The sequence below is a fragment of the Aotus nancymaae genome, unplaced genomic scaffold, assembly GCF_030222135.1.
Source record: "Aotus nancymaae isolate 86718 unplaced genomic scaffold, 86718_ANA_hifiasm-v0.15.2.pri h1tg000029l, whole genome shotgun sequence".
Lineage (NCBI taxonomy): Eukaryota > Metazoa > Chordata > Mammalia > Primates > Aotidae > Aotus > Aotus nancymaae.
In genome coordinates, this window is record NW_026988442.1 from 63067578 (window position 1) to 63091578 (window position 24001).

A 24001-nucleotide genomic window follows, 5' to 3' on the forward strand; every position below is an offset into this window, starting at 1 on the left:
CAGAAAAGCAGGGACTAACGGGTGTGGGGTTTCTTTTGGAGGTGATGACATGCTCAAGAATTAGATAAGGTTCATCATTGTACACTTTTGGGAATACATTAAAAACCATCAAACTACACACTTTAAAAGGATGAATTTTGTGTTATGTGAACAATATCTCAATTGTTTAAAAAGAAAATCAGGGCTTAGATTTCCTGCCCTCCACACTTCATCCCCCACAAAATGTCCACTGTCAGATTCTTACCTTATAACATCTTCTATTTGCTTAAACAAGTGCCTTTCAGTCACTTGCAAAAGAGATGTTCCAATGAACATACCCTAATACCAAATTTTATTATTGAACAGCTACAGTAAGAGTAGAAATACCTTTTTTAATGCAAATTTAAATCATATCAGAGGTTCTGGTTTAAAACAAAAACAAAATACAAGGAGGAAGATAAAAAGGAGGAGAATTCCTCTTCCCAGCATTTCTCAGAGTTCTCTATGACACTCTGCTCCAAACATGTCTGTGACACTCTAAGGGGGAACATGTGTCTATATTCAAATAAGCAGGGAAATGTAATCTAGTACATGTCCCCTTTACAGAGCACATTAAAACTTGTGATAAACTTAACATTGTGCAAGAAAGCATTTTCCCAGCTTATTCGGCCTTATAACCCTTTTCCCTGCTAGCCCACCATTAATACGAGGGACCGCGTTCCACAGAACACATTTTGGGAAATGCTGCCCAAACCCGAACACAAATGCTTTCAGTCGTATCCACAGAAATCCAGAGGATAAAGGGTAGAATTCAGGCAACTATCAAGAAGATTTCATCCTAAAGAAGTCTTTCACTTTCATTATCTGGATATTTCAAGCAAACCCACCAGATAACTGTTAGCCTAGGCCACTAATAAAGAGGGCTCTGCTTACCACAAGAATGCCATTTAAATTATAAGATCATCTTTTATATCTACTTGAAAGGAGGAGGGATAAGAAACGTTACTGGGACCCAGTGTCTTCTCTGGGGGACCAATCAGTAATACGTACCTTTATGTGAAACTCCAGGTTCTCATCCATGGAGTAGATATGGTCAAAGATATCATGGGCAATTCTTGGGATGATCCCCATGAGCTGGGGGTCATGCAGCTTCCCCTAGTGGGTGAAAATACAAGCACAGACAGTTAAAGGGTGCTGAGAGACATGTGAGAGAGAGGAGGAACCATCTCTGGGTTCCTTAGACAGAATCTGGTGGAGCAGGAAGCACCCATGTGTGTCTGCCAGCTCCCTTGGGCATCTACCTGACTTGCCAACAGACCAGAAGTTGGTGGAATAACTCAATGTGTTTGTCTGTTTATCCAGCAGGGAAACACCTGTTCTGCCAAGTTCTGAGGTCCCACAGTATTGCCTCCAGCTGCCACTCAAAGCAGCAAATCAGAGTCTATGTGGTTAGTGTGGTGTGAGGAGGAGGAGGGAAAGGGAGCAGGAGAAGGAATGAAAATATATGGGTTTGGGTTTTGAGTATTTACAAACTGATCTGGGCCTGCAGGTCCAAGCAAGGTAATCTCCTTTAATGAAATCACCTTCAGAACTGATAGACATCATCTCATTAATGTCACCATTGCTCCAAAATTTCTAGGAACCTTATTCTGGCGATACTTTCAGTATCATTTAACAGATCAATCAAGAAAATACATTTTATCAATTTCTTTTAAAAATCTGTATTTCCCAGTCTGAATTGTTCCACATAATTTTTAGCTGTTTCTAACACCTAAATCTACTTTTAAGATAGTCTCATATTCTTCTTTCCCTCTTTTCTACTTTACTCATTTTACCTAAGGGGGTGGGGATAGATAAATTATTCTGCTATTTGGATAATACTAAATCCATTTTTAAAGTCTAGAATTTGCCACCTCTGAAGACTTTAGAAAAGATGCCAGAAGGATCTGACAGCAACTCCTAATGAAGACTTCCAGAAGTATTTAAAGCAACACACAAGCTCCAGAGAGTCTCTGCATAAGCCCACCATCAAATAAGCACCTAAGTTCTCATATGTGTTAAATAACCCATCAGTGAACAAAGACACAGTATGAAGGTTTAAAGTGATCAGTGCCAACAGTACACCCAGAGAATTTTCAAGGTGTTTATTTATTTATTTTTATTTTTATTTTTTTGAGACAAGGTCTCACTCTGTTGCCCAGGCTGGAGTGCAGTGGTGCAATCTTGGCTGACTGCAACCTCCACTTCCCAGGCTTAAGTGATCCTCCAACCTCACCTCCCTAGTAATTAGAACTACAGGCATGCACCACCATGCCTGGCTAATTTTTTGTATTTTTTGTAAAGATGAGGTTTTGCCATGTTGCCAATGCAGGTCTCCAACTCCTGAGCTCAAAGTGATCTGCCCCCTTGGCCTCCCAAAGTGCTGGGATTACAGGCATGAGCCACCACATCTAGCAGTCTGGCTTCCAGCAAAGCTCCCTCATCTGGGAAAATGGATACTCTTCTGGAATGCCCTTATCTATTAAGAGTCTAAATAGTTTGATGTATTGATATTGCTTTTTAGTTTGACTGCATACTTCCTAAAGATAGAGATGGCCAGTGCATGTATATTTCTCTCCATTGCTTACAAGATTTAGCATTTATTACATAGAATTATTATAGGATTTAAATTAAATAGGATATATGAAGTGCTTAGTGACACAGGAAGGGCTCAAATTCATGTTAATATTATATCACTCAGCTCGTAGCAGGTTCTCACGAAGAAGTTGTTGGAGTTTATTTCACCTGAAGAGTCTGAAACACATTTCTATCCCTGACGATTAATATATACCTTAGGAGAGAAGACAGTGTCAAATGACTGACAATCTCAAATCTTGATAACTTTTAAACTGTATATTCCATCATAAACATGTAACGAATTAGACAATGGACGCCACATGCTCTGAACTGTGGAGATCATTGGCAGAAACAATACCTATGGTGAGAACATCACTTCCATCTGGTCAAATGTCATGACTCCACTCAGCCAATCAAAAGACGTCCTACCCCAGCCCTCCAGAGCTTTTTAATAATTTGTGATAATCCTTTAGTTTCTCCTCAGTAGCCCACAGCCAGAAAAGGATTGATAATCCAAAAATCATTTATAATTGACTCAAATCTATTTTCCTAGATGCTTTCCCTTTCAATGGATTTATCTCCCCATTGATTCCTGGCTTATACAAGTGCGATGTCCCTTTGTTTTTCTTTGTCAGGGCAAGAACCAAGGCAGAATCAGAGATGAATCTAGGACACGCTCTACTTTGTGTCTTTCTGAAGTCCTCACCCTAAAATCAATGTGAGAAAAGTGATTGTTCTCATAATAATGCCTCCCATCCCCACAGGAACAGAAGCGATACCCAAATCTACTGCAGGCCTAGGAGCTGTGCTGCTTGACCTAACTCAGATGCCCAAGAGTATTAAGGGCTTTATGTGCAGTGAACTGGGCCTGCTGAAACAATCTGCAGGCATGTGTATGCAGAAGAGGATATAGGAGCATGTGGAACGTGTGTGTGTGTGTGGTGTTAGAGGAGCATATAGATGTGTGATGTGCATGTGTGTATATGTCTGTGTGTGATATATGTGTGGGGTGTGAGAGGTATGTCTGCATGGGTGGGGGCATGTGATGGATGTGGAGTATTAACGTGTGTGTGATGTAGGGCATATATGTTTGTAAGATGGATGTGGGGTATGTGTGCAGTTATGTGCTATAGCATGAATGCAGGAAGTGTGGCAAGTGGGTGGGTGCTTGTGGTGTGTGTGGTTGTGTGGTATTTTGTGGTGTGTGTATATTGTATATGCGTGATATGTGGTATCTGTGTGTGATGCATATGGGTTGTGTGTATATGGGAGTATGTGTGTGTGTGATTTATGTGGGGTGTGTCTGTATGTGTGCATGTATATGTGGGGGGTGTCTCTGTGTGTATGGTGTGTGGTCTGTCTGTGTGTATGTAGGGGGTTTGCTATACAATGCATATATTTTGTATGGTGTGTCTGTGTGTGTGTATGTCTCTGTGTGTATAATGTATGTGGGAGTGAGCTATATAGTGTGTGGTGTGTGGTGTGTCCATATATATGTGTGTGATGTGTACATCTCTGTATGTTTATGATGTATGTAGGGGTCATGTGTGGTATATAGTGTATGATGTGTGGTGTGTTTGTGGTGTGCACATATCTGTGTATATGTGTATGATGTATATGGAGGGGTGGTATGTGGTGTGTGGTATGTCTGTGTGTGTATATGTGTGTGATGTGTATGTCTGTGTGTTTATGATGTATGTGACGGCCATATATGGTTTATAGTGTGTGGTGTGAGCTGTATGTGGTGTGTATATGTCTGTAAGTATATGATATATGTGGGAGGGTGTGTGGTATGTGGTGTGTCTGTGTATGGTATGTCTGTGTGCATATATGTGTGATGTGTATATGTTTCTGTGTGTGTATGATGTATTTGGGGGTGTGGTATATGGTGTGTTATGTGTCTATGTGTATATTGTGTGTGGTGTCTCTATATGTGTATATGTGTATGGTGTACATATGTCTGTGTGTGTATGATGTATGTGGGGGTATATGGTATATGGTGTGTGTGTGTGTGTGATGTATGTGGGGAGTGTGGTATGTGGTGCTTCTGTGTGTGATGTCTGTGTGTGGTGTACATGTATGTGGTATGCATGTTTCAGTGTGTATGTATGATGTATGTGGGGGTAGTATGTGGTGTGTGGTGTCTCTGTGTGTGTATATGCGTGTGGTGTGCATATGTCTGTGTGTATGTATATGATGTATGTGGGGGGTAGTATGTGGTGTGTGGTGTGTCTGTGTGTGTATATGTGTGTGGTGCGCATATGTCTGCCTTCATGTACAATGTATGTGAGGGTGTATGGTATGTGGTATGTGATATGTCTGTGTGTATATGTGGTGGTGTGTATACATCTGTGTGTATGTGTACGATGTATGTGGGGGGCAGTGTGTGGTGTGTGGTATGTCTGTGTGTGTATTTGTGTATGAGAGAGAGGTGTTCCTTAGAGGTCTTTGCTGCTTCTACACTGACCCTTGCAGATGAGATGGACAGCCCAGACACACAATGCACAGTTGCCGTGGGCAGTAAGAAGTGGGAAAACAGCTGAGAGCTATAGAAATTTAGAGTCCAGAAACACCCCAGAGTTCCAGTAACAAAATGGGTAATATGGGATGGCTTCCTTGCGGGACACCAAATCTTGAAGAATGAGTAAGTTTAGGGATGGGCAGAGAGGATGTGGGCAGAGAAGGCGAGTGGGAGAACAAAGTACAGGAACTGAGGAAGAACAGTGTAAGTGCATTTTAGCTGAAGGATCAAAGATGAACTTGATATAACTTGATCAAGACAGTTGCAGGTGGGCAGTAAAAGAAAAAAAAGCAAAGCAAAAAAAAGATGAACTTGAGGAGCAAAGAAATGTATTGCTTCATCACCTTGTTTCTCCCGGAAAGCAAACAGGAGAAAGATCTTTATAACTGCATCCTGTATAATTCTATCCACAAATTCTATCCACAAAAGATCCATGGAATGTGATCTTTTAGGAGCACATATGAAAGAAGAAACAAGACCCAGGCCACCAGCCATTGAACAAGACTCTCTTTGTTCCAGCCCCAGTTGCCTCCTCAACCTCCCAAGCAGGGCAGAGTTTCCTGAAACACTTAAGATGGGAAAGCCGTCAGCCCGTCAGTACATGAGCACTGTGTGCTCAGACAGGCTTGGTGGGGCGGCTGGGAAGCCTGCACCATTCAGATAACCTCCAGGCATCCCTTTGGGCAGAAAGAAAAGCACAAGGTGTCTCCATCCATATATCAGTGTGCAGAAGAGGATCACAAATTAGGGCACGGGGCCAAGAGAGGCCCTTCCCAGCATCACACACTGAACAAAAGAACAGTCCCCTCTTCCACAGCTGGAGCTGGAACCCACATGCCCTCTCCAGCGCCCACCCTGGATGTGGGCTGCACAAGCCCAGGGCATTCTGCGTGTTGGTGTCCACCAGGCTTGGCATTAACACTGTCCAGCAAGTCATGTATTTACTGAAAATTTACCTTAAATGCTCCATCTTGAGAAGCTAGCCTTTCCAGTTTTATGTAGGCTTATCTACATGTTTGTTCCTCTCAATACAAGGTAATGGAATCACCACTGGATGTCAGACCAAAAATAGGGGGATTAAAGTGAAAAACAGCTTTAAAGTGTGACCGCTCTGTCCACTCAGGGGCACTCAGGGAGTTAACATCCCCTTCTAAAAGACTTTGGAAAATCACATGTATAATTTGAATACATAAAATCCTCCTTTCAGAGAATGCAGACCCTGTAGGGCTTTTTTGATTTAATTGCATTCCAGGGTCCTGGATTTCTTGGTCTCCTGCAGTATCTATGAATTTGGCTTGGGGCTCCTCCCTCCCTCTGTCTTCCTCTGAAAATATCCCCTACCTTTTCTCCAATCTATAACTACCCTACAGAAAGAACTCGATTAAGTGAGGGGGTGTGTGGCACTAGGAAAAAACTCCCATCCACATCAACTCTTTCCAACACAAGCATGTGATCTGAAAAAGTCACAATAAAGAAAAGCAGCTCATTACAATCGACCTTTTAAAACAGACAAAGATGAAGAGGTGACAGAATTTAGACAACCAGAGGTGAAACCTGTCCAGAACCCAGTTCCTTTCAGGTCCCCTATGAGTCCTCGCTGGGCAGGCATTGTGGAGTTTACACTGTAAGACACAGAGGGCTTGAGAGCCTCTAGTTTAGCAAAATATCTCCAATATTAGGTTTTTTTCTTTTTTGAGATGGAGTCTTGCTCTGTTGCCCAGGCTGGAGTGCAGTGCTGTAATCTTGGCTCACGGCAATCTTCGTCTCCCCGGTTCAAAAGATTCTCCCGCCTGAGCCTCCTGAGTATCTGAGACTACAAGCATGGGCCACTGCACCTGACTAATTTTTTTGGATTTTTAGTAGAGATGTGGTTTCGTCATGTTGGCCAGGCTAGTCTTGAACTCCTGACTGCAAGTGATCTGCCCACCTTGGCCTCCTAAAGTGCTGGAATTACAGGCATGAGCCACCGTGCCTGTAAGCTGGCATAGCTTTTTGCCATCACCCTACATCCATTTCTTCTCCCGACATAAGATTTTACACTGGGGAGCATTCTCTCTCTCAATGTCTTACAGTTTAAATTTCTGGCATTTAGTAAATACCTTATATTTCCTAATCCCAAAGCTTAAAAGGTCAAGTTACCTTTTAAGGTCTGGGGGATTTTAAATAATGAGGGTTGCCTTTTGGTTTTTGGTTTGGTATTGTATATAGTTTGATAATTAAAACAAAACAAACCCTCCAGACTGACTGAATTCCTCACTAGACACCGTATCTCTCTTTCAAGTGCTGTCCAGCCTACGAGGGAGTTTTTGTCCACAGCTACTGGAGTAGGTGGGACCCAGGAAATGTAGAACTGGAACTTTTCTATAACCTCAAGGTCAAGAGTGTGGGGCCCAGTAAGAGAGGGAAAGGCAAGGGGCTGGGGCTGGAGCATGGGGATGGCAAGGCTGGCGTTTCCAAGACGTTCTGCCATAGGGTGTGAGAGGAGGAGATGGGCTGACGCCACTCAGGTATCAGGGGAAAGGCCTGCTCAGTCAGAAAGAAGTGACAAATAAACCTTATGTGTCCTTTAATCTGTGCAGTCTCTGAACCACTTTGTCTTCAGCAAAATGGGTGAAAGAGTCAGCACTGCAGAAATGAGATCCCCCAGCACTGTACCCCACAGTCGAAATCAGTATGAGCAGAACATCAGAGCCCTGAGGATTTTAGCCTCGTGCCTTTGAAATCTCCTCTTCAATAGGAATGATTCATAAGCTAAACTGATTCTGCAGCAGCCGTCTCAATGCTGTTCCCAGGAGGGCAGCGTAAATGAAAAACCTAAGCTGGAAGGATTAAGGATTCATCTTACCCTGCTGCTGAATTCCCCAAACTTCCTCTGTGCAGTTTCTTATATAACCACACTCACCACCTCTCCTCACCTGTCAGGTGGGCCTCACCTTTAGAAGAATTATCAGACCCTGAAGGCCCTATAGGATTCAGTGATATCTATATACACACACACATATATTTATGTGTGTGTGTGGAATATGTGTATATATATATGTATACATATATGTACATATATACGTATGTGTGGAATATACATATATATACACATATTCCACACACATATAAATATGTGGAAAAAGGAGGCAAAGGAGTTCAATTTTATCTGCAGACCTGCCTTGTTTGGAAGACAGACTGAAGTCACAAAGCTCCACAGGCAACAATTGGAGCTGGGGTCATACCCTGAAGTGCCTTCAGGGAGCAGGTATGTACGTTAACGAGGAAGGATGCTGAATATAAGTTCATCTTCACCCCAGTGTGCATGAAGTGGGCTGGGTGTGAGTGCAATGGAGAGCCCAGCCCCATATACATGGGGTAGCGAGGGCCAGCACCACAGGTACCTGATCACAAATACTAACAAATATCTAATGAATATTTTACCGAGCCTCTCCTAGGTGACAGCAGCTGTTCCCTGCACTAGAAATGTTAACAAAAAGGTGAACATTACAATGAAGTGAACAGTGAAGCTTGAATTTTATATTATGGTGAAATTCAACCAGTGCTGCCAGATCTTCAGAATATTCAACCTAAAATGGAAAATTCGAATTGTGTGAAATCACCCCATTTTTAACATCACCTACTATTTTTTGAAAAAATACTGTGCAAGTCAAACAAAAATATGTCTGTGGGCTGAATGTGGTCCACAAGCCAACTTTTAAAAATCTCTGACCTACAGTTTTTTATTTATTCTAAGAGACCTACCTCCCGGGGGCCTTCACCAGGGTAAATGATTTTCCCAACAGGCTTTCCCAGTTAGATTGAGGCTGAGGTCCAGAAGGATGAGCACTCTACCACTTAGCTTATCAATGATTGTTTCTGAATAGAATGTATTATTACTGTGACAAAGTTATCAATAAAGGCCTTTATAAAATACTGAATTCCTAAGACTTTATTTCTTACTGCTATTTTAAAACTTCTCCAAGATATAATTAATTGGCCAAACATAACCCATCTCTATTTCCCAGTAAAGGAAGTCACGTGCACCTCAAGTTTTGCTGGAAGCATCGGTTCCATTCAGTCATCTCCATTAGAGCACATTGTAATCTTACCTCCATGGTGTGTGTTTTTCCTGATGAAGTCTGCCCATATGCAAAAATCGTCCCGTTATAACCTTCAAGGACATCTGTGAACAAGAAAAAGAAATGAAAATTAACACATTACTTTGATCATATGCTGGTGTAGGTTGCATATTTTAAAATTACATTTTCTAAATGGCCCATCTCATTTTTCATACAAATGATATATTTCAACTCCATGTGCATTTTAAGTAGAATTACGAGATAAGAGCAGAAATGCAGGCCTCCGTTGTTCTACAAATAGAAAGAAATAGACTCACATTTCACAGAATATATTAATGAAGGAGGAGGCAGACACACTTTCTCTCAATGGCATCAAAATGAAGACAGAGACATAGAGCAGAAAGCTTTTTTAGTAGAAGGATATTTGAGTTTTCTTCTGTAAGTTGATCCCTTGAGATTAGTTGGGGGAAAAAAAAAACATTATTCTTATGCCCTAAGTTTCTGAGTGAGATGAAGAATAGAATTTCTTTCCTGAAGATTTAATGTGGGTCAGTTTAAATGCTGGCCCAGACTAGTTCTTTGGGGAGGTTTCTTCTGAAAGCCCCACCAGAGCTCCTTCAGTCCAGAGGTGAGGGAGGAAAAGGGCCCTCTATAAACGGAGCCTCACAGTGAGAATCCAATCAGCCCAGAAACTAGCTGGGCCCTCACTTATTTAATGTCTCTGTGTTTGCACCGACAGTGCTAACAAGCCAGCCCAGGCCCATCAGCATCAGGAATTTCTTTTAATTACACAATGAGAGCACTGTGCAAACCCCTCCACACTGCAGGTCGGTGCCACATCACACAGGGACAAGGGGAGGCTTGAGGGTGGAGGCTGCTTTTTGCTGAAGAGCTGAAGATTATCTGTGGGAATTCGTTCAAAGCAGCAGAGGTGATTAAAATATATTTAGCACTCATTTCCCTCCTGCTTTCCTCCTTCATCCTCACAAATATCACTGAAAAAGGAACAATGCATCATTAATATCCTTGATCCTCCATTCCGTATAAGGGGAGGAAGTCTATTTGCACAAGGTATGGAGGCAGGGAGAAGGGCCCCACACTGAGGTGACCTATTCAGGATCATGTGAAAAACCAAGCCAGAAAATCAGCTCCATCTACTTCAGGCTCTAAATAGATTTTTTCTTTTGGGGATATGGTTCGGGGGGACGCTCTGAATGTTATCATGCTGGTTTGTTTTTGTTTTGCTTTGTTGGGTTTGCTTTTTTGAATTTTTTTCTTAGTCTAATATCAATTCTGATTTGTTCCTTTTTGTTTTTTGTTTTTTTTTTTTTGAGACAAGTCTTGCTCTGTCGGAGTTCAGTGGCAGGATCACTGCAACCTCTGCCTCCCGGCTTCTAGCGATTCTCCTGCTCAGCCTCCTAAGTAGCTGGGATTACAGACACGTACCACCTTGTCTGGTTAACTTTTGTATTTTTAGTTGAGATGGGGTTTCACCATGTTGGTCAGGCTGGTCTCGAACTCCTGACATAGTGATTCTCCTGCCTCGGCCTCCCAAAGTGCTGGGATTACAGGTATGAGCCACCGTGCCCGGCCTGATTTGTTACATTTTTTTAAAAAAATTTAAATATACATTTGACTGATCTGAGGTTGTTGAACTGGGATAAGAACAGAAAGCAATATTTTCTTTGAGGAAGCTAAGAAAAGAAAAATTAAGTGGCAGGATTTTTTTTTTAATTCTAGCAGCCCTCAAGAGTTTGTATCAAGATATATTGGGGGTTAGGGGAGAGGAGGGTGAGAGAGAGAACGTTCACAAGTATCAGACTTCGGCTAATGGTTCCCCTGCTAACAGTAGGAAGCACAACTTGAAGCAGTCAGTGTAAGGTTTGAAGGTTCAAGCTTCATTTTTCACAAAAATGCCAACTTACTCAAAGAAAAGATTCCTCAGGCCAGAGCAGACAGAGCACATTTACACTAACATGAATATGATATGCTTGGAGGGACCCAAAGGAACAAGGTCCTACCCTTAGGTCAAACTTTAAAATGCCATATTCATAACACAAGCAACTCCAGCCTATTGGAAGGCTGGCTACATCACAATATTAAAGTTTGCTTTTATTCAAAATTACCATTTATTAGAAATTAAGCATCCCCTCTACAAAAAAAAAGAAAGAAAGAAAAAGAAAACACTTTGTCTTAAGCCTCTGTGTATGATACACTCTGGAACCCACTGGCCCAGGTGTTAGAACAGCACTGAGGTTGCCAGGGCCAGGGTCCAGCCATCCTGACCGCTGCCAGCTGCCCTGCAAGTGCTATTGTTCCCACGCAAGAGGCCCCAGGGAGGCGGCTGTGAGCAACCCGCCACAGCCAAGGAAACTCAGCTCAGAGCTCAGCTTCTTCCTCCTGAATTGGGCCACACCTGAGGCCTTCCAGATCTCATCCACCCCTCTGAGTCCATCACTAAACAGAAGGCACAATCCCACTCACTCTTAGTCCATCACTGCTCACGTAACTCCTGCCAGTAGGGACTGGGCCAAGCACCTGAAAACGAGAGCTCATCGTTTTGGACTAAGGAGCTGAGTGAGGAGCGCGCGAGACTATACTTGGAGAATCTGTTTCTTGCTGCCATTTCGTCACTGAGCACATTTTTTCACCTTCTTTTTTTTTGTAAGAAAAGGATAACATATAAAACCCCACTAGAACAAAGTCCCCTCGGCCCTGAAGTATTTACAGTCACGTTACAGCTCATGGCTGCTGGAGAACCTCCCGCAGGTTGAAGGGAGCCGACGTCGCCCTCTATCGGCTGCCTGCTGCACTAGAAGGTCGTTTAAACGAAAAGGCTCTTTGAAGCCAGCGTTCTCTAGTTTCTTCGAAACTGGGTTTTGGGGGCTTGTTTTCTATTTGTTGTTTGTTTGTTCAGTCTATGTTTTGATTTGGTGGTGAAGGGAGGCGGCGGGGGATGTGGAGCAGGAGCCCAGCGCGTTTCGGTGGCCATCGCGACCACAGGCAGCGGGGGAGCCGTCACGGGAAAGGCCAGGCCCGCGCTCAGCACTGCGGGGCCCACGCCGCCCCCCACCCGACTCCTACAGAAGCGCCCACAAAAGCCACTTTCATCACGTCCAGTGCCCGCTCCTGGGCCCACGGAATGCATTTGTTTTAGAGTCTCTGCAGGAACAATGACTGTTTCCACATGCCGGCCGCGCTCCGCAGACAGAATGTTTCTTTGTGTTGGTGCCTGGTGTGATGTGACTTCCACTGGCACCGCATAGCCCGCAGCACCCCAGGCCACAGCGCTTGTCCATCCCGCAGCCACATGAACCCCAGAAGCAGTTTCCACCGCAGATGCCCAGAGCCTTCTCCTCTCCCAGGGGAGGAGGAAGGATAGCAGTAGATACTTAAAATGCTCCTTGCCTCCCATTTGCTCAGTTCTGAATCCAGGTCTTGCTAAAGCAAAAGAGTTAATGCCATTATCAGATTAGAATTTGGGGAAGATGTGATCACACCTACGCATCAGTAGTCCTAAGGAGGCATGGGGGGCTGTCGGGGACACTAGGGTTTCTGGGGATGGTGGCTGACAGGCCATCTTCACCAGTCACCAAACCACTCAAGTAGGTCATGACCAGAGGATACAAAGGCGGTTCTGCAGACCACTCGAGGCCAGCCCCCATGCTGGCCAGCCAGCCTGAAAGGCAGTCACTGTGCCCAGGCAAGGACACGCTGCATCTTCAGAATGGAAACGCACCTCATCATTGGCAGGCCACCAGGTCCACCACAAGGTGCAGAAGCCACCATCCCTGTCCCCTATTCTCTACCCTCCTCCCACACCATTCGTAGCCCTGTCTTTTGCAAAGCTTAGTTAATAGCCCATATGGCCTGACAGAACAGGAACCACTCATAACATAATTGTCATCAAATGCTTGCTCTGTGCCCACCAGGAAAGGGGGACAGGGGAGTGCAGAAGAATATCAGTCAGTCCAACAAACCCAGGCTTGAGTCCCAGTCCATGGCCCCCAAACCAACTGGCCAAGCTACTTCACTTCTCTGAGCCTCAAATTCCTCTTCTGTACAATGAGGAAAATAATGCTCACCCTTCAGAAAGTTGTTATGATTTAAAATGCAACAACATATGTTAAGTACATAGAGAGTTCCTGATAAATCACAGCTAAAAATATTTTTCTTCTTCAGAGTCATGTATAATAACAAAACAGATCTGATATCATCCTAAGCTTAAAACTCTTCATTGGGTCCACATTGTCTGCAGGATAAAGTCCATCCATTTCCATCAAATCACTCCAGCCTAACTTTCCCAGCCTCATCTCCCATAATGCCATTCTGCACCCTGTGCCGCTCCAAGTTGCCCAAGCAGAATTTGTATCTTTATGCTTTTGTGATCCCCTCTGCTTGTACAAGCCTGCTATATTCTGTAGTCCTCAGGACCCAACCTTTCAGAGAAACCTTTAATTCTCCATTCCCTCTCCTAACCAAAATCAATACAAGTGAATTCTCCTGTGTTTCTCTGGTATTTTGCATACACCCTTTCTTAAGCACATAATGCCTATGTGTGTGATGATTTTGGACACATTTGTCTCTTCCTGTACTCAAAGCTCCTTGCAGACAGTCTTACATAGCATGGTGACTCCAGTCCCAGCAGTGCTTACCCCATGGTAAGTACTTAATACTACTTACATAAATGAATGATGAAAAGAAACAAGTAAATGAAGTTTAAAGGAATCAGAACTGGAAAACAAGAAATCCCCTTCTCTAGCATCTGGATCATCCATATCTAGTTAATTTGGAAGGCAAATGATTGGCGTGGCTTCTGTAGGCTGGAACATAGTTACAGTACTTCGATAATAGCATCCAGTTACCATGGTTTTTTATTCCTAGGCTTCTCATTTATTGTGCTGGTAGTCACAAAGCCTACAAGCTCTTCTAGAAGAAATGAAGAATTCTACAGGCTTTTTTAAGCAACATTTTGAAAAACACACACCAGACAAAGATGGGAGCATGAGCAATGCCAGGACTCTACAAACAAACATTTAAAAATTTTTTTAACCCAGTAAAGTGGTAGGGAATGAAAAACCAGAGAGAGAATAAAGCCATCGAGTTAAATGGAGCCTCCCAGATGCGCCAAATCATTAAAAGTTTAGATGCGCTTGAAAGGAAAGCTTCTTAGTCTACCCATTATCAGGAATCATGGGACTATGGCACCTTCAGAAGTCATCTGATTTAATTATTGGCCTCTAGAAAAAAAGGGCTCCACAGCACCACCTCCCAATCTTGATTTAAATAGGGTTTCTCGTGGCAAGAGATACCTCAGCTGTACTTGGTCATCTATTCCAAGGAGTTCTTTCTTACATCTCTGTGTTTTAGCTTACTGATTATGAAATAAATACATGGCCAATTCTCACACTAGCCTCAGAGGATATTTTTAAAAGTTCAATCAGACGTTCATCATTCCCTAATAATTCCTTTTTAAGGGAGAATAAGGCACTCATTATTGCTACCAAATAAATATGATCATACATATTTATGGTAGTCTAGAAATGTCTGTTTATCATATCATGTTAGGGTCTAATTTTATTCTACTAGATGGTTTTCTTTGTAGCTTGAGACCATATATTTGGTCTCAAGTTATCCAGAGTTAGGCTGTATCATCACAAGACCTGCCCATTTCTGACATTTCATACTGTAGAGAAATCCAAACATTGAAAGAGAACCAAGCTTCTTTAGTGAATAAAGACTCAAAGAGTATTATTATAGTTTGTTAATCACAGGATTTTTTTTTAACAGAGTGCATCCATTTCCAATTATGTCAGCTTAAAGAGGACAGGATGTATTTATATGCCCCTCATGTTTAGCACAGCGTGTGGCAAATACTGTTTGTTTGTGATAATGAAAGGGGAGAGAAAAAGAAAGAAATTCTGGCACAGATGCGATTAATCTTACTTTAATAAAAAAATATATGAATGAGTCCAATAATAGAGAGAAAGCAGGGCTGAGTAGGAGAAAACCAAGAAAGATATGCTGCAAAAACAGAGGAAACATGTTTATATAGAAAGAGAAGCAGAAGAGTAAAAGTAGAGAGAAGATAAAAATTACCACCCGATATAGGTTCATACTATTCAGAAAGAGCTCAAATTCAGGCATTTTTTTTTTTCTCATTGGGTTTCTATAATAATCTCACTGTGAAGACCTTCAAAATTAATTGATGTCTGCAGCAAGAACGTGAATAACTATCTACCTCAGCAAGGAACATTACATGCTGACATGCGTCTCCCACACAGGTGTCCAGGGTCAGAATTAATCGAACAGATGCACCCAGAGCTGATTTTCATGAATTTCAAATACTTAGGTTAGTCAGCTTCTAAAAACAAGTAGATCCAAAGAGTCATGATGGGTTTTTTTTGGTTTTGTTTTTACTTCTTGCTTTTTAAATCCAGAGCTGCCTATACAGGGGGCAGCATCAAGACATTTGAAAGCACAATTGTAGCATTTCCATTTGAAGGCAAGGATTTGATGATGAAAAGCAAAGTAGCAGGAGATGCCCCCCAGCTCTGTCCAGATGGCAAGCCTGCCAATGCAAGCTCCAACCTGCCCCTGATTTGAAAGGGCAAGGTAGAGCAATGTGTAAATTGCTTCATCTCCCTGCTGCTATTTTGACACAAATCCTCCAGGGCCAACGCCAGTCCTAGAGAAAATGACTGATCTCTAAGACGTAAATGTAGGCTTGAGGCTACCTGTTTGGAGGAACAAATGTCAGGATCTGGGTGGGCTGGTTGAAAGTGGGTTAGGAGAAATAAAACAAAGTAAAAAAAAAAAAAAAAAAAGGAAAGAAAGTGGGTTAGGAGAAAGCGTAATTAAGGAATGCTGAGTAGCAAGACCAGCTCAATAACCAACACAGTAATGTGATTTTATGACACTAGAAAATTTCTAAACGGCAAAAATTTTCCATATTTAAGGCTTCTTGCTGAGAGATATTAGTAAAAGGGAGACAGATGTACAGAATAAATCAAGCAAAGATGTACAACTGGAGCATCAGGAATATATATTTTCGCCTTCAAAGGAAAAAGGAGTTCCATACCTGCAGCAGTATTTTAAAATTATTACAGAAATAGTGTGAACACAGCTTACCTTGCTTTTAAGCTTTTGGGTGACAAAATTTAAAAGGTGGCAAAAGAAATTTTTTAAAAATCCTTGAAAAGGGGGAATAGAGAGATTAACTAATTTGCCTGACATCGTAACAAATCAGGGCTAGAACCGAGGCTATAGAATTCAGTGTTTCCAATTAGCAGGCCTCTGCTTACAGTCAAGGCACATTTATTCTTAGGCTTCAAATATCGCTTAATGTTTTCAATTACTCTGAATGACCCAGGAGGAAATAAAGAAATAGCACTTACCTTTGACAATTTGCTTCGCACATGCATTGTAAACCTGCTCTTGGGTCGTGTTGGGAGGTAGCACTCTGTCGAAGACATATGGCTTCCCTTGCTAAAAAAGAAAGACAAAGGAAAGACAGGGTGGAAAAAACACATTAGAAGTGTAGGAATAAAAAAGCGCAAACACTAGTAGTTTAGGCTATAGGCACTAAATCACCAACCCTATTCTTCAAGGCAGTTCATTACCAAGGGTAGGGAATTTTTATAGTTTAAACGACACATACATTGTGTGTATGTACACTGTATGTTTAGAATCTGAGATTTTTAAAAAGTTAAAATTTAACTACTTTTATTTTTTTTAGACAGAGTTTTGCTCTTGTTGCCCAGGCTGGAGTGCAATGGTGCAATCTCGGCTCCTGGGTTCAAGCAATTCTCCTGCCTCAGCCTCCCAAGAAGCTGGGATTATAGGCATGCACCACCAGGCCTGGCTAATTTTTTTGTTTTTTTAGTAGAGACGGGGTTTCTCCATGTTGGTCAGGCTGGTCTCGAACTCCTGACCTCAGGTGATCCATCCACCTTGGCCTCCCAAAGTGCTGGGATACAGGCGTGAGCCACCGCACCCAGCCAAAATTTAACTATGTTTTAAATGAAGGGTAGGCTGAGACTCATTGATTCATTCAAACGAATATTTATTAAGCACTTACACAGAGCCTGGCACTGGGTTAGATGCTGAAAAAAAAAAATCACAAAATGGTCCTGCTCTTGTGAATCATTCAATTAAGTTAGGCAGATAGCTCATAAGCAAGAAAGCAAACACATAGGAAAATGCAAAACGCCTAGGCATAAAACAGTGGGAGAGAGGGAATGCTAGAGAGGGCAATTTGGAAAGCCTGCTGAAGAAGGACCACTAAAGCAGATCTTTACAGGATCAGGAAGATGGAGGCTCCTGAAGAGCTATAAAAGCACATCCCAGGCAGGAGCCCAGCAGACAGCAAAGGGCCTAGTGTGTTCAAGGAACTAGAGGGCAAAAAAATCAGGAGCCAGTTCATGCAGGGCACAGGTAGCCAAGGTGATGTGCTTAAATATTAGTCAATGGGAAGATGGTACAAACAGATATAAGTAGCTGCTCTTATTAGGAAGATATTATTGCTTTGTGTCCAAAAACATTCTTGTGTTTTCTTTCTCATACATAAGTGATGCTTTAATTGAGTTGAGGCTTCCCAGACAGAGGGAGCCCTCTGTACAGTAAATCAAGAGATTTTCCCAGGTGTGGGGTCTTGGGATTTGATCTGATGCTCAAATGTGTGTTTCAATGAAATAACTAGTAGAGGGGAAGGGAAGAAACTGTACTGCACACTATATGAGCCCTGACACCCTATCACTCTATGCTCAATAAGGAGTTACCCGGCATTAAGGTGCCAGGCACAGTACTGAGCACTGGGGAGGTGGCAGGTGGGACAGACACAGCCTCTTCCCTGGGGGAACCCATCCTGAGGGCACCTCTTCTCTACCACCACCACCTAGGCAAGGAGCAACCATGCTCACCCTCTTCCACAACTGGACTCACTCAGGAGGCCCTTCATTTTCATGTCCCCCACATGGCAGAGGGGAGGGCAGGAGATGAAAAGGGAGGAAAGAAGAGAGCCGAGAGCCTCCTTTTCTCCCCCTCTGCACCTCCTATGTGTGGCTCTGGACACTAGGAAGCACCCGAGGACAGTGGGACTCCTTGAAGAGATAATTGCTCATGAGGGATCCAAGAGCAAGGCTTGTTACATCCTATAACCTTCACACAAAGCAAGTACACAGCTGTCAGAATGGTTTAATGTTCTACTCATTTATTACTTGAGTAGAGCTGGACTGGAGGTAAAATCCTATGCCTTAAGCTTTAGTCTTTGAAAACTGGATAGCACCAACCAGGTAAGTAAGTTACTTCCACTTAGATCTTAGAGAAACGGAGAATTTTCAGGTACTATAAAACTTTGTTTTGATGTAAAGCTGCAGAACCAGTCATTCTGCTAAAATTATAGAAAGAATTTGTTTTCTGATGTTTTGTTCGCAGTAAGTTTCCTTCAGTCAGTGAATCAAAGATTCGGTTGAATAACCAATAGACTGTTCCTCACCATAGTCTATTGCCAACTATCAGCTTAGTACATTCTTACTAAGCTTTATCTATTTGTAAAATTCAACTAAATGTCAGTAAGGTAAAAGATATTAGAAAGATATTATTGCTTTGTGCCCAAAAGAATTCTGTGTTTTCTTTCTCACGCATAAGTGATGCTTTAACTGGGTTGAGGCTTCCAAGACAAAGGGAGCCCTCTGTGCAGTAAATCAAGAGATTTCCCCAGGTGTGGGGTCTTGGGATTTGATTTGATGCTCAAATGTGTGTGATGCTCAAAGGTAAAAGGTATGAATAAATATTTGCAGAGTTTGCATCAAGTATTTGTCATCCGTTGAACTTTCTGGAATAAAAATGTAGCTTTGCTTAATTTAAAACAAATCCACCATTTATCCAAACAATGAGAATCACCAAAATAAAGCATCTTGTTTACAGCTTGATCCTGCTTTGGGTTTTAGAGAAAATATACTTAATACAGCAGACAAAATGACCTATTAAATTATGGCACATGGTACAAAAAAAAAGGACTCCTCAGTTTTGCCCTTCTGTTTAAAACGTTTATTAGAATGCATTATGCTTTCACTTTAAGAGAAGTAGCGAGCAAGAAATCTCCATTCCTCATTTAAATAATACAATTTATCAAATGACAAATAATACAGTGATTCTTCATAATCTAAAGTTAACTCCCAAACAGAAGTTGCCTTCAAGTCATTATGATTGATACCAAGAAAAGATAAAATTTAGAAAATGATTTGCTATGAGATATCTTGTTTTGATTAACACGTTATGTAGTTAAAAATGTAAATATTTTTATGTGTCCTGTCTTGCACTAAGTTAGTTATAGGCTTTTATTTAGGTCAACCTTAAAGTCTTGAAAGAGATTGATCAGAATTTAATTACTGAATATTTTCAAAGGACTGACTTGTGGCATAGCTGTACCAGCTGTATATATAATTGTCATTTTAAAAAACCACTAATTACTCTTTGCTGCTTTAGTAGTGGTATGAAAATCTCACAAATCCTGATTGAGACTTGAACAAAGACCCTTCCTCCATATCCCCCAAGGAGGCAAGATTCTCCATTTTTGATTCCACCATGGCTAAAGGTTTCTGCAGGCATGAACTGGGCCCAACTTGCTCTAGTCATCGCTGAGTTTACAGCTACAGAATATACTTTTCAAAAGACATTTAATGCAGATTCTGGGTACTAAGACGTGAAACCTAATGATGAGGTCACCAGTCACTCTTTCTGGAGGCACTATTCCTTTCCAAGTGTCTATGCAGTACATGGTTCTCTCCAACCTCTCTGGCTACCTCCATCAGTGTCCTTTGCTGGTGTTTCTTTCAAACTTCTAAATGGTGGTGTATTCAAGACCCAGACTTCTGCCTCCTTTCTGTCTACACTCTTGAGTTTCATGTAATTTAAATGAGTATTTCAGCCTTCATCTCTCTTCTAACATCCAGATTCACATGTCCTCTAGACATTTTCATTTAGGTGTCCATGAGCCATCTCAAACTTAACCAGCTAAAAAAGAGCCATCAAGCCCTTCGTATCTGAGTAAGAATTGTACCACCAATCACCTAGTTACTCAGACTGAAAACCTAAGAACCGTTCAATATGTCCCATAGATTCCATATCCAAAGTATATCCCAAATCCTATCACTTCTCACCACCTATACCACACAAATTTAGTCCATCATTTCTCCATCAGTCTCTTCTACACAACAGCTGTCACCACCTGACTGGTCTCCCGTCCTTAATTCTTGCTCCTAACAATCCAGTTTCCACTTAGAAGCTAAAGTGAGCTTCCTAAAACTGTAAATCAGGTATCAATTCCTTGCCTAAAACCTTCCAAAGGCTCCTATTATTCTCAGATTAGACCCTCTTTGCCTCAGCTGCCTGCATCATCCTCCCTCTCACTACAGTGTGGCCCCATGGACTTTTCTCTGTACCATGTTTATTCCCCAGTTCAGAGCCTTTGCTCTTAACTCTTCCTTTCCCTTAGAATTATCTCATGGCAGATCTTCATTTTCCTATCTTTTTATCACTACTCTTTAGAACTCAACTCAAATTTCTCCTTCCCTGAAGGCTTTCATGATTCTAGGAGCCCCACCCCCACCCAGGCATCACTCTCTATTACATTATCCTATGTAATTTGCTTCATAGTAATTAATATCTGACTAATTATCAACCAATCTAATTATCCACTACAATTACAGCATTTTACCAGCTAAAACAGAAGCCATATAAATTTCAAGTCCTAACCCATATAGGCAAACCTGCTTCAATTTATGAAGGAAATGTGGATGAGACACACACATTTCACATACATTACTACTGAAAATAAAGTATACAAGCTTTGCCATGAACCCTGCATGTAGAGAACAGTGCTAATTACATAGGAGCAGTATAACTAAAATTAATAACTTACCAGGATCACATACGAAAAATAACAGCAGATGGTTCTGACACTTTTATAGTTAAAACTTTACAAAATCATACCACCAGAACTCTATCAAGTTGTTGAATGCAAGGTGTCTGGGAACCATATGGCCTGCCTATTAATACATTTGACCCATTACCCAACAACTGTTTCCCAGCCTGAAATGAATATTATTCTGGGAGACAACAGAAAGCAAAAGACTCATATTAACTTTTCAAAGATGGGCACCAGGAGGGATGTTAAGGAAAGTGAAATTAATTATCCCCAAGAAGAGATCATTAAGAAGTAATCCAATAACAAGCTCTAAGACTGATCACCAGTTGTGGCATAAGGTTGCCAATGATTTGAATCATTTTTCTTCTCTCTTTATCAAAAAAGAAAGAAACAAAAAAAGGCTAAAATTTCCCAGAGAGATTTAAACTCATTTTGTGGAATTACCTTCTGACACTGAGGAGTACTATATTCAGAAGAGGAACTGATTACGGAGAACGATAATTAACTCCGTGTTCAAGGTGCTTACATGACTTCATTCCTGAAAGTACAGAAATGACAAATTCTTTCAGCCTGTGCTGCCACCTTAACACTGTCACCAATACCATCACCAACTATGATGACCAACACCCTTTAACACTCTAGCACATTTAATTCTCATAAGAACTCTATGAGCTATGTATGATATTATTATCCCCATTTCACAAACTGGAAAACTAAGGTCAAGCAGTATTATCTGCTCTATTACTTTGGGGAAATAACTGCCAGGCCCTTACTTCAAGTGTTCTTCCTTTACGAAGTGCTGTTTTCCTGAAAAGCTTATGATTTGCCAGAAAAGCAGGAGATATCCAAAATAGCACGTGCTAAGACTAATATGAAAGACAGAAGCAAAGTGATTATGAGGTAACAAAAGACAGAGACCCCCCACAGTAGCCTGCAGCAGTCAAGAAAGTATTTATCATGAAACTAGTGCTGACATGAAACCACTGAGGAAAGAAAAACTGATGATCTGGGAAGAAGGCCTGACTGGAGACAGGGGTGGGGAGGAAGCAGAGGGCATGCAATGGCAAGCATTCTTTTCAACAGAAGGAATTAAAAACAGACAAAGGCCAATCAGAAGCTAGGGAAAGACAGATGCAAGGCTTGCTATGGAAAGTTGAAATTATTTTTAAAATTCTAGAATTTTTCAGAGCCAAAAGGTCCTTCCAGGTCATTTCAACCCAACATCATGTCTTACAAATAAAGTGAGATCAGGAGAGGGTAGATGGTGTGCATGCAGCCAGCTAGGTAGGCAGCAGATGTATGCCTCACATCCAGACCTCCTGGCTCCCTATCCAGTGCTCTAGAAGTTCCACTTTAAAATCACTTGCTCTCTCCAAACACCAAGGAAAAAATAAGCCTGAATTTCTGGTCCTTTCTCCCCCGGCTTTCCTCCCTATCAATTTCAAATTATTTTCAAATACAAAATTAACTAATTCAATGAATAGAGTTGTTGCTCAAGATGTGGTCAGTGTATTTCTGTTAAAAAAAAAAAAAAAGGTTGGTGACCAATTTACATCAGGCATTTGCATTATGCTAAACTTACCAAGCAGTTATCCCTAAATGAAGTGAAATAAAAAAGTGACAATCATTCACAATGTACCAACTCAGGAACTTGGCATCCTGCTACCCTCATGATACCTAAGTGCCAAATCACATCTTGGGCCCCTCCAGACCCCCAAGCCTATGACTTCCGAGCTCAGCTCCACAGTACACAGGGGCCATTTAATTTCTAAGAGCCCCAGCAAAATTTACCCTGTTTTAAGGCCATCCTTGGCACTCTTTAAAAATAAACAAAATTTCAGGTCAAGGGTGGTGGCTCACACCTGTAATCCCAGCACTTTGAGAGGCCAAGGCAGGTGGATCATAAGGTCAGAAGTTCAAGACCAGCGTGGTCAAGATGGTGAAACCCCGTCTCTACTAAAAATACAAAAATTAGCTGGGCATGGTGGCACGCACCTGTAGTTCCAGCTACTCGGGAGGCTGAGGCAGGGAATTGCTTGAACCTGGTAGGTGGAGGTTGCAGTGAGCCAAGATCGCACCACTGCACTCCAGCCTGGGTGACAGAGCAAGACTCTGTCTCAAAAAAAAAAAAAATTAAATTAAATTAAATAAACAAAATGTCAACGTTCAATCATAAAGTCTATTCAGGAAAGGTGAGGAGCCATGTCTAGTACAGGCACTTTTACACTCTCTAGTTTTACTGGTTACAGCTTTGAAGACTCTGGAAACTTCTGTGAAAATATCAATGGCAGACGTGCAGCAGATGCTGTCAGGGGCCTGACTGTCCTCTCAATCTCCACCACTTCCATGCAGGCCAGTCTAACCTCCCATGGTCAGCTCCTGCATCCCTCTGCCTAAAGGCTCTTCTTGCTGCTGGAGCCCTCTTAGTCACCTACAACAGGCCAAAGGAACTGTGTGGGTACTAACCCCAGCAGTTCTTAGGCAATGGCTATTAGGAGTTGGTGGGGGTCAATGCTTTAACTCCCATGTCCTGGGGTGGTACTACAGAGGTGACTCTGCAGCATGTATTCCAAACTGGCGCCCAGCCTTTCCCAGTGGGCTGAGGCTCCCGTTACCCCCAGTGGGAACTCACGTGATGGCGCACTGTATATGGGTCCTTCACTTCCCTGCCTCACTTCACTCTTCATCAGCCTTTCCTAGATCATCTCCCAAAGAAACCTATACTTCCATCCTTGCCTCAGGGTCTACTTTTGGGGTAGCCCCAAGTAAGGCAAAATTCAAGACATTTTGTTCCCAAAGGGTCTTTCATTCAGTAGGTCCTAAGAGATCTGGACTTGTGAAATCTAAAGCCATCACATTTGGTTGGTGCTCAGCCAACGGATTGAGTGGAATTGA

General features: G+C 42.0%; 1 protein-coding gene across 1 annotated transcript in view; it reads right to left on the minus strand.

The window, feature by feature from the left end:
- The window catches only part of KIF5C (kinesin family member 5C), a 153490-nt gene that overhangs the window by 87175 nt on the left and 42314 nt on the right, over positions 1-24001 (minus strand). The window contains exons 2-4 of the mRNA XM_021668895.2: positions 16575-16665; positions 9208-9281; positions 1030-1134 (exon numbers count right to left, since the gene is read on the minus strand). Of these exons, the coding sequence (XP_021524570.1) occupies positions 1030-1134; positions 9208-9281; positions 16575-16665 (270 nt within the window). The remainder of the gene's footprint in view (positions 1-1029; positions 1135-9207; positions 9282-16574; positions 16666-24001) is intronic.